Source organism: Uloborus diversus, chromosome 6 (assembly GCF_026930045.1).
Source record: "Uloborus diversus isolate 005 chromosome 6, Udiv.v.3.1, whole genome shotgun sequence".
In the NCBI taxonomy this organism is placed as follows: domain Eukaryota; kingdom Metazoa; phylum Arthropoda; class Arachnida; order Araneae; family Uloboridae; genus Uloborus; species Uloborus diversus.
Genome location: NC_072736.1, coordinates 42,891,105 through 42,903,253, shown reverse-complemented (window position 1 = coordinate 42,903,253; position 12,149 = coordinate 42,891,105). Strand labels below are relative to the sequence as shown.

Sequence of the window (12,149 nt, the reverse complement as noted above, 5' to 3'; positions counted from 1 at the left end):
CTATCATGTTTATTTACCTATCCGTTTTTTTTTTTTTAAATTGAAACTTGTTATGCAATTCTATAACGCTCTGGCTATTCTTTTTCTCTATTGGTTGAAAAAATGTTTGAAACGTATTTCAGCTGTCTTTGGTTTGGTAAATGGTAATTTTAATGATGTTGTACATGTTTGAATGTTCCTAAATAATATTTTTAAATTGCATTTTCTTCTGAAATTTTAGAGCTAAAAAAAAAAACATTCATTTGCCCCCCCCCCCCTTCTTTTTCTTTTCTTTTTTGAAACTTTTCACAAAAATTTTTTCATCCCAGCAACTTACTTAGAACTCTTATTTTTCAATATTTAACGGAAGATATATATATATATATATATATATATATATATATATATATATATATATTTATGTAAATGGGGAAAGATTAAAATAATTCTTTGAAAATATTAGTTAAAATAATCATACCTTTTCTGCTGCATTTCAATAAGCTTTTTTTTTCCCCCTCAAATTCAAGTAAAATGCTTTTTCAGATTTTTCCTTACTTGCCACAATGAGAATTATTGTTCATTCATCATGAGAATAAAATTCAAAAACTTTAACTAGTCTTTTTTTTTCTTTTGAAATTCATAATGAATAAAATAGCTATGCAGGATAGTCACTCAAATCTTCTGCCAAACTCGGGAGCCGGACAAACTCAATGCACTTGTATCTCTTCAAGGCTCCAACGCCAATAACCTTCTTTTCCTTCTGCAGGCACAGCAGGGGCCGGACAGACCGTCCTAAGCACACAACAACAGTTGATCCAACTCTTCTCTAATTTTCCCTCGAGCTCCTAGTTCCAGATTCCAGAGAAAGGTTTTTAACAGAAAAGACCCCTGAAGGTCTGACGTTTCTAATGTCACCCCTACATGCGATTACGCCACGCCGTCTCCACGACGGCATTTCTGAGTGTTACAATTGACGGACAAATGTCTTGCTTTAGTTACACAATAAACTTGTGTGGTCGACAAATAGGCATAACCCCTGCGAGTAGAATACTATTTCGGTTTTTATTACCCATAAGCCTAGAAAAAGGGGAAACGGTGCTGAATGTGTATTCAGAAGTTCGTTTCAAAATAAAACACTTAAAAATACATACCAATGGGACTTTGTGTTGTAATAAAATCCTTCTCTCTATTTTAATTTTTTTTATCACTTCGGCACCCTATGCATTTCTCCACTTTGCTGTGAATTTTTTTATTGATGATTCAATTTTATAAATGTGTCCACTGTGCACTGTCCAAAGCTATCATGTTTCTTAATGTAGTTGTGTTTTTAAACTGAGGCTTTCCGTGGGTTTCTATACAGTTTATTGAATAACTATTTTTGAAAAAAATATTTGAATCTTACATCTCGGCTGCTCACAGGTAATCTTAATGTGTGATACAGCTTCGCAGATATTTCTAAATAATATTTTAAGATTGAATTATCTTTTTAAAATTTACAATATAAACACTCATTAGAACTCATTATTTGCATTGTAAATTTGTTAAAATGAGAAAATGTAAAAGTGCACTTCCATTTATCCAAATGCACTTTCATTTAACTTTTATCAAAGATATAGTGAACTTTGAATTCACTCTAAAAGTAAAAATTGCTGATTGTAGCTGAAATTGCCGACTGAGTACAGGAAGGCGGCGCCCATTGGGAGGTCCCAGTGGCCTCCATAAAAGTCCTTATTCGGCCAAATTTGTCTGATTATTCGGCAAGTTTTAAGACATTATTGCATTTTTTAAAATTCCCGAATGTCCCTTCTCATGTGTGCATTTAGTCCAGTCAATAGGTAGAAAAAAACGGGCTTGCCTTACAAAAAATGGGGTCAAAGATTTTTTTTCTTCTAATTTGTATGTACGAGTGCCAATATGAAAAAACCAAGTTATCCAACACGAAAGACCTCGAGAGAAGTTTTGGGGGCCAAAACCCCCCAAAAATTTGTGACTTTTTGTGGTATTTTCAAAATATATCAAAAACGGTTAAAATTACAAAAAAACTTCCAATGCAAATGTTAAAGAGGATTGAATTTCCTTCAACTTTTGTCATTACAACATTTTTGTAGCTTGAAAAGCAAGCGAGTTACAACTTCTTGAAAGTCACTCTTTTTCTGAACCCCTCAGCGAAGTGCGTGAAGGCGCATCGGTAATGGAGAAAAAAAGGAGAAACGGCGGCAGTCTGACATTGGAAATGATTTGTCTTTTGCAGCTGAGGGTAAATGCCTTCATTCCCTTTAACTTAAAGAAAACACCCCCATTCTACCCCCCCCCCCCCCTTTTTTTTTTCCAAATGCAATGCATCGACTCAATAGCTACGCATGTTGGTCACTTCTGAGTTCGAGCGAGAGTATGTTCTATCAATCTGTGTGTTCTGTATTACATTTTTTTTTTTTAAATTTGCGAAATCAGTTTCAATGAATGCAAAATAAAGATTGTGAAGGAGAAGGGAATAGAAAATTTTCAAATACGCAGCACAAAACGTCAAAATGTAGAACGTCAGCGTTTTTTGAAGTACTTAAAAGAAGTGACAATTCACACTGCCTGTCACAAATGCTATATCAATGAGCAATCAATCTCTTCCCTTGAAGTAATGGTTGAACCTAACATGTCAACTAAATTCCTCAAGAAAGATTTCTGGCAAATTATAACAACAAGAATCGTCTTATCCAACTTCTTTGAGACATATTTTCAAGAGTATGGCATTGAAGTCAGGCAGACTCAAGAAGATGCTGACTTACTTACTACTCTTTCAAAGGCGAAGGAAATTGAAAAGTTTGTTACAGTTGGCGAGAGGATATAGATCTGTTGGTGCTGATGACAGCTTTTGGACAGCCTTTCAACAACTTTTTCTTTTTAAAACCTAGAAGAGGGAATATTTGTGATTTGTTTTTTTCCCCACTAGATCCTTTAAGTTTATCCCCAGAAATATTATTTTCATCTATGCGTTTAGTGGGTGTGATACGACATTGGCAATCTTTGGCCAAGACAAAATTAAGTTGTGCAACATAGTCAGAAAAAACTCCCGAAATTAAGGAAGCAATTGAAGTATATGGACCCAATCGGTCATCATGATGCCGTAGCCGCAGCTGGAGAAGACATTTTGAAAAACATTATACACAGGTGAAGTAAAGTATTTGAATCTATCTTTGGATACTTTGCGATTTAATCTTAATATATAAAAATCAATGTCCTGAGATAACATATATATATATATATATATCAACGCACAGCCAATACCGCTGAAGCCTCAGACTTGAAATTTGGCACACATGTCCACATGATAACGAAAGTATCCACTAAGAAAGGATTTTTCGAAATATCAATTAGTTCAGGAGAAATTAATTAAAACCTGTCATTGAAATTTAAATCCCTTATTTTCAGAGGCTTTCCTCCATTCAAATCATTATTCAGTACTTCATCTCAACTTTTGGTCGATAGAGAATTTTAAATTTGATATTGTTTTTGTTTCTCACGTGATTCTTCGAGGCTTTTCTCAAGTCAAATAATAATGTTTCTGTCTTTTACTTTTATTTTTTCAAAACTAAAAACGAAGTTTTTAAGAACATCACCACAGGCGGACTATCCTTTTGAATTTATAAGAGTGCAGTTTCCTGTAAAAGTTTGCTTTGCAATAACCGTTAATAAGTCACAAGGACAGACATTAAAAGTAGCAGGGATCGATTTAAGAGAAGACTATTTTTCACATGGCCAATTTTATGTAGCTTGCTCCAAAGTCAGTTCATCAAGCAGCTTAATAATTTTAGCACCAGAAAAAAAACTAAAAATGTTGTATACAAAGAAGTTCTTGCATACCTATTACCTATACGTAGGTATAACAATAAAATGTGGATGGCCTGTGTTTGCAAAGATAATCAATACTTTAAAAGAATTGTTAATAACAGTTAAAGATCAGTTAAGGACAATGGCATATATATAAAGAGTCCAGGAGCCCCAGGATCCTCCCAAAATTAGAAAAAATTATAGGTAATAAGTAATTATTATAGGGGATTTTCGAAACTAGGTGCACCAAGCACTGTTAACCCCTGCTAATTCCATTACCCGAGCAATGCCGGGTACGGGAATGCTAGTCTTTTTATAAAAAAGAATCTTGCAGGGCTACCTCCAACGTGCGATGTTGGACGTTATCACTCATATCAGTGCTACCACCAAATTCAAAGTTGGTTGGGCAACATAATTGATCTAGAGAAATGGGGTTGGGAACGCAGAACCCAAGGTCTAATGCCTGTTGACACGAAAAGAGATACAGCTCCTCAGACTCTTTTGAAGATTGTTTCTTGTACCTACAAGAAAAATTGTACTGCAGTCTGTTCTTGTCGCAAGGCATGTTTTGCAAACACTGCATCAGCACAAATTGCGAAAATGTTGCAGAAATTTCATCTTTGGATGAGACTGCTGAAGAAGATGATTTGTTCCAGGAGCTTTTGGAATTATTCCAACAAGAAGATTAACAATTAAAGGACTACAGCTTCTTTCTATCCCCTACAGATTCTGAACCGAGAGAACCTGGGCCTTCAAAATGGCTTCGAAAAAGATAAACAATGTATTTTGTTGTCCTTTCTCTATTTGCTTTAAGGGTTTAAGGTCGAATGAAACCCCCTGTAATTTAGATGTATGTATTAAGCTTCTACAGTTGGATTTTCATTTTGAAAGGTAATTCTTTTGGGTTTTTCATGCCTCAAAAAGTCAGTTTCTGCAGAATTTTTTCAAAGTGTTTATTACGTATTATTATTGTACCTTCATTTATGCATTATTATGTCTATTGTTTGCTTATTAGCACACTAATATTTATTCATTCACATTTATATTCAAATATCGCATTTTTACTTGTAATAGAATAGATGGTACGAATTATGTGCTTTAAATGAATGTGAAGATTATGTATTTCAATTACAAACTGCAATATAAATCATATGTTATTTCGAGTCTGATGAACACTACCTCTGTCAGACCAGAAATATTAGTTCGTGAGCGGTGGGGGAGGGTTTATTATTATTATTGTATCAGCATAGGATGTATGATTGTGTTGATGGTTTACTTATTAGCTGCCTAATATTCATTCCTTCACATTAATATTTAAAAATCGCATGTTTGTTTGCAATAATTAGACTGGAATGTACGAATTATATGCTTCAAATGAATGTATATATTGTGTAATCCAGTTACAAACTGCAATATATCATCTGTTATTGAAGTCTGATGAAGACTACCTCTGTCAGACCAGAAATGTTAGTCCGTGACCAATGGGGAAGGGTTTTTTTTTATTATTGCATCGTCGTATGTGCTTTAAATGAATGTGTATATATGTATTTCAGTTTCATAATACATCGTCTGTTTTTGGAGTCTAGTGTTAACTAATTTGTCAGCCAGAATTGCTACTCTGCGTCCGGTGGGGGGAGGGAGGGAGCAAGAAACTCAAACTGCCGTTAAACTAAGCGTTTTTTTTTTCGGAGTGGAGGAAAACTGCTTATTTTCAAAGAGGTATAGCAAGCTTGCTATTTGTGCTACAAAAAAGTTGTAAATACGAAAGTTGTAGGAAATTTAATGTTCTTTAAACTTTACATTTAATACTTTTTTCTAAGTTGAACCATTTCGGAGATATTTCGGAAAAAACAAAAAAAGTCATAAATTTTTGTGGTTTTTCGGCCCCCAAAAGTTCTCCCGGGGTCTTTCGTGTTGGATAACTTGGTTTTTCCATGTCGGCACCAATATGTACAAATTAAAAGAAAAAAAATCTTTGACCCCATTTTTTGCAAGGTAAAATGTATCTATTGACTGGACTAATTGCATATCCGTATTTTATCATTCGGAAAATTGAGGATTTTTCCCCAAGAATTTAAGTTTGGGGCTGTCCCTGGATATAGTGTCGGCAAAATAATACTTTGTTCAAGTAAATGTCGGTAAATTGAGAATACTGTGCAATTAGCAGTCGGCAAATTGATTATGTCTTTGAGGTGGGCTTTGAGATGAATAGTCGTCAGTACGCAAAATATACATGTTTTTTGGTTTTTCCTTTTTCAATAAAAGGTGAAAACGTGCACATGGTCAAACCACATACTACTTTACTCAAAGATTTAGAATACAGAATCAACTGAAAAAGAAAAAATGCCGACTCTAGCTGAATTTTCTGAGTGGACCATTATTGTCTCGGCAAAATGAGCAGTCGCAAACTAAGCAATCGGCATAGTGTGAGCAATGTAAAACTGAATGTAAACGGAGACACCATTCATTATTTTCTCTTGCGCAAAGTATGAAAAGGTTAGATGTATAACTTTGTATGAATATGATAACTTTTTTTTTTAATTTCTGTCAATTAAAACTTTGAAATTCCGAAACATTGAAAATGCCGATTTATGAACTGAGTTTGCCGACTGGATGAAATCAATGGGAGGGTGAAGCACCCCCCTCACCCTCCCTATGGCGACGGTCCTGGATAATTTGGTGGTATACTTCTTATGATGTCATGTTTGACCAAACATTTAATAAAGTTCTCTGAAATTGTATGGTGAATTCAACGTTTAAAAAAAAAAAAAAAACGCACACACAATTTTGCTTAGTTGAATCAAAGTTGTCTTAAACAAACAGGATTAATATAAGTAACCATGGGTACAAAAATTCATTTGCTCTCACTTCTTTGACTCTTTTCATTGCTATGACTTCATGAATTCTGGAATTGTATTGATACTGGATCTCTGTTTTTTATATTTTTTTAGGCTCCAAACATACTAGATGCTATACGTTTTTGAAATTCCTATTGTTTTTCTATCAAACTCCTATATTTTTCCTTTTAAAATCCTATATATTTTGCAACCACGTTCCTATATATTTTGCTATCTAACTCCTATATTTTTCCTGTTAAACTCCTATATATTTTTTTCCACTTGCTATGAGGCCTGCATATGCAATTTTCATGCTACTGATTCAAAACACTGTTTCTGGACATATATAGTATTTTTTTACCTGATGTAAGGGAAAACATTTACTATAATTTTTTTCAGGAAAACCAGCTTGCATTCCATAATCTAGAGGTCCATTCCACAAAAAGGCTGCCATGTTTTAATGCAAGTGACAGGTCGTGTATTTCATTTAAAAGTAATAATTTTAAAGGGAATTTTTTGCTTGAAAAATCGCACATTTGTGATTTCTCAAGCAGCAAAATTTTGTTCATTACCCTTTTAAATTATTATTTTTTATGATTTTTATGAGCTGTCACATGGTTGAAAAGATATCCTTTTTCCCATAGATTGACTCTGAACAAATTATATCACCGATCCACAAGACTCAGGCTATGGCAAATTTTGTATTCAGAAAGGTATCTTATGGGCCAGGAAACATAGTACTGATATTGAACATTCATTGTGTTAAAGCATACAGAACTTTTACTATGATACCCCATTCCTTGAAGGTTCATTATTTCTTCTGGTATATTAAAGTCAATTTTTTTCATCAAATCAGTCCATAAATACTTTTTAAAAATCTCTTTTGGTTGCATAATGCTGCTGGGAGGGAGATCTCGTTTTTCTATAGATTTTTAATGTGTGGGGAAGAGCCCCTACCTTTTGCAATGGCATCAGGGGCATGAACAGGGGGAAGAAGGGGCACCTGTTGGCCCGAGCCTGAAGGGGGCCCGAAATTTTTAAAATGAGGGGTGAAATATATGTAAGGACGTAGGGGTAAACATTAGGGAGGAGGGGTGTAAAAGTCATTTGGGGGGTGATGAGCCCCAAAATTTCTGCGCATGTTCCTGATTGGCAAGATAGTGGATATCTTACCTGTTCTCCATCCTTTCTATTGCATTCTCCAAAAGACCTGTCATTAGTTACAAAGCTTCCAATATACTTCATGAGGGTAATTTTTGGCGAGAAAAGAATAGGCATCCCCCCTCCCATCCTTTGCCATTTCCTAGACTGTCTGATCTTGCTCCTAATGATGCAAATGTACAAAAAAAAAAAAAAAAAAAAAACTTGTAAATTCAGTTATAGTATCTGGCTTATGTTGCTCTTGTGTCATCTATATGCTTTTAAAATCAGTTCTCTGCTTTCATAATTTCATATTTATTTGATTTGTTTAAAGTAAAAATCTCTTAGATACTGTTTTTCCACTTAAGGTTTTCCGTAGTGGTGAAGGTTTTGGCATTCGATTAGATGGAGCATCTGCCTTTGCTGGTGCTGTTATTTCACCTTATTATGATTCTCTTTTGGTCAAAGTAATAGCTCATGCATCTGATCTAACAGCAGCTGCATCAAAAATGAATCGAGCTCTACGAGAATTTAGAGCAAGAGGTGTAAAGGTGAGATCGTCAGTATAATTGCAAATTGCTGCTCTTATGAAATAATATATTGTTTTTAAAATTTTATTTACTACTTTTCATTTTTTGTATTAAGACTGTTTGGATATATTTGCCAGATGAGAAAAAAAAATAGTTTTGTGATTAGTTATTTGCAATATTTTAGTTTAGTTTGCTCCTAAATTTTCTTGCAAATTTAGTTCTAAAATATATAATAAAGTTTGTTTCATTGTCTTAAACTAACAGTAAAATTATGAAATTATTGTGATGAAATTCTATTTTTACTGATAAAGAAAACTGAAAATTGTTTGTTTGAAATTCCATAAAACATATTGTAATTAAGTACCATTTTACTAAGTTACAGATCTTTCAACAAAACAAATGCTTGAATTTAATTAAAATGCTTGCAGGTTTTAATAATCTAGTTTCATGCCTGGGATCAAAATATTTCCGTTAATAAAAAAGAAAAACGCTGCTCACAAAAGTTTCAAATCTAAAAGGAAAAGGAACCAAAAGTAAAAGTTGTTTATAGTGTCAATTTACTAGAAGCCCAAAATTAGAATTTTTTTTTTTGTAATTTTAATTGCATTTCTTTTTCTCAGTTTTAATTATATTCTGAAATTTAGACTCATATTACCATTCAAGAAAAAATATGTTTTTTGTTTAAATGTAAAAAGTGACTTAGTGCATTTCAATGACCTTCATTTATAGTCGCACTTTGAAATGTAAGAAATTTTTTAATTAGCAATGAACTGGAAAAGTTAATGATCATTAATTAAGGCATAAATATTTGTACAAATTAAAGCTTGAAACTTGTGTTACTTATACAACTTTTAGAATAATTGTACTGCATTGATTTTGAAGCACATTATCTGATTTCTAATACAAACAAGAGCAACAATCTACTTTTAATGGGACAGAAAGTAAAATTCCAGAATTATTTATAGAGCACTTGTGTTTATTTTTCTACTTGTAAAGGAAAAGAATCCCTTCCCTATTAGCTACATTAAAAAGCATTTAATATTTTCTTGTCCATAAAGTTTATGTAGGGTCATTCCATGTCAAGTGATCCAAAATTTGAGAGTTTTTTTTACTCACATTTTTGGATTTCTTTGAAACTTGGCTCATCGATTGTACCCTTCAAGTTAATCAAAAGTTCAAATTTTTAGATTTTTATCTCTTTTTTTTATTTATTAGACTTTGATTTTTGTAAAAACCCTCTTTTTTCATGGATGCTTGAACATAAAATGGACGATAACTCAGCACCAAATATAGATAGATAGAAAGATTTGGTAAAAAGCATTTTAAAGTACATTAGTTGCTGTTTAATATAATATGCAGCATGACTAATTTTGTAAAAATTTTCATTTTTAAAAATTTAAATTTAAATTTCTCAGAAAACATATAATGATTTTTTTTTTAATTCCCAAAGAAATTTGTGTATTTAATCTTTATTTGTGCAAAATTTCAAGTTGGGATCTCAATGGGATCACATTTTTATGAATTTTTGAATAAAATTTGACTTAAGAAATAAATGATATTTTTCAGGTTATACTTAGTTAAATATGGGATTCTCTTACTAGTGATGGTCAAATGGGTAGTAAGAGAACATGACTATGCTTGAAATGAACTGGCATGAACTTGCAGATTCGTAAGCCCCCCCCCCCCCCCAGCACCACCACTTTAATCTTTTTTTTTTTTCAAAATGTAAAAAAATAAAATAAAACAAAATGAATAGTAAACTTATTTAAATGGGGTAAATGTTCTTTAAAACAAGACGAAGTATATCCCTTCCTCCCCCCTACCCATACATACGATTAACACTATACTAGTTCACGCTTTACCTGGGGATTGAATTGAGAATTATTTTTACCCCATATGTTTTCTTTTTTTTTTCAGACCAAGTGTTTCTTTTTAGATCATAACTTTACAAAAGTGTACTCGATTAATTCAATATCTGATAAAGAAAGTTATGATTCATTTCATTCCCTACCCCAGGCCCAACCCTCAATTTCGGAAGGAGGAAAGAAATAGTTTGCCCCAAGATCATAGCAAAATAGTGTTTTCCCCATGTTGTATTAATGTTTTTCCATTATTTTCACACAAAACTACAAATAAATCAAAGCATCAGGTCACATGTCTGTCCACACATAACTTTCTACAACATCTGGAGAACAGCTGTTTTTACTTTTCTTTATTGCTTGTTTTCTTTTTAATTTCTGTTGTGACGGAGAGTAATGCAATGAGATCTATCTATACATACGTTAAAAGCAGTTATAGATCAAACAAACTTTGCTCTTTTAAACATAACCTTCCATGTTGTTACCCCGTTCCGGACGAACAATGTGTCATTGCGTCAGCGCTAGGTGGTTCTTCAGAGACGAAAAACGCATCCGTGCGTTACAAAAACGCATCCGTGCGTTACGGTAAGTAGTACGCAGCCGGCCTAACGACGCTATTCTGCGTTTTGGATTTAGAAGGAAATGTTTACTATTAGATGGCGTTACTTATCCATGTTCCTTATCCATGTTCCTCAAATGAATCCTCTCCTGCATTAGCATTTCTCTCTCTGACGTCAGAATGGGGTCTGTCAAGTGTCTGTGATTTATTGGATTTCGTGAAAGAAAATATAAACATGTGCTCCCAAGTGAGAAGGGAAACGTATACTCACTTTGAAGTGGCTTTTTCTAGTTTTGGTTCCATTTATAATGGGATTGGAGGGTAGATATTCTAGCAAGGGGTTTTACTTTTATGTTCATTTGGTAGCCATGGTGAACACGTTATCTTTCCGAGGAGGAAATATCTTAATTTATGACTGATCCATCTATGGATCTTTTGGGTCACATTGAAACAACTATAAATTATTTTTGTTGGAGCTCTTCATACAGTAGTTACTTTCGAAAATCGTACGCTAAAAAAGAAGGCAAAGAACTTGGAGGGAGATGTGTAATTTGCTCAAAGCAGAATAAAAGACGTAACACTACGTATGAGTGTAAAATGCTCAATGCGCATTTATCTGTGCTTTAAAATTTTTCATGTGGCTTTAATATATTAATTGTTACAATATTCTTCAAGTATTTCATAATATTAAGCGCAAATATTTTTCCTGTTTTGTAGAAAATATATTGTTTAATTTTGGTACTTTTAGTTATTTATTGTAAAAAACAATATATTTTGCATTTTTATTGTTAAATATCAATTATTTTCATCCAATTTTTTGTTATGATTGAAATTTTGATATATTTTTTCGTATGTTAAAAAATGGTTTCATTTCTGCTTAAAGTATACATTTTATCCATTATTATGTATGCATACTTTCCGAAATTTCATATTAGGCTTAGCGGGAGAAATTGCCCCGGCCTATGTGCACAGTCCACGTGTAACAGCTGCCGTCCTGAGGGAGCGCTATCTTCTGCGGACTGCCGTCCTGAACGGGTTAAGCTTCATTCCAGATTGCCTCCTCCCCCTCACTCTACCATCCCACTTTACGGAAAAAAAAGCTGCAAGTGCGGGGAGTGGGGTTCTATTCAGTGATGTTCCAATCAATGTTTCTGAGGGTATACTCCCAGCAATCCATTTTACACAATATGTGTATGCATCATATACATATGTCTAAAAAATATTTGATAGCATACGGCGTGTCTAGAGTATACCTCTGGTTCTTTTTGTTATGTTAAAGTTTTCCCAAATTTTAGTGTTTGTGACCCCCCCTCCCATTTATGAGTAACAGTCACTTCTGATGTTTGGCAGCGTTTGTTTTGATTATTACTCTTACGTACCAGCTTTTTTTTATTTTTGGTTTTTTTTTTAATTTTGAAAACAG

The 12,149-nt window shown here is 33.4% G+C and overlaps 1 protein-coding gene across 1 annotated transcript in view; it reads left to right on the top strand.

The window, feature by feature from the left end:
• LOC129224602 (pyruvate carboxylase, mitochondrial-like) overlaps positions 1-12,149 on the top strand; it is a 119,415-nt gene that overhangs the window by 31,386 nt on the left and 75,880 nt on the right. The window contains 1 exon segment of the mRNA XM_054859087.1: positions 8,147-8,329. Within this exon segment, the coding sequence (XP_054715062.1) occupies positions 8,147-8,329 (183 nt within the window).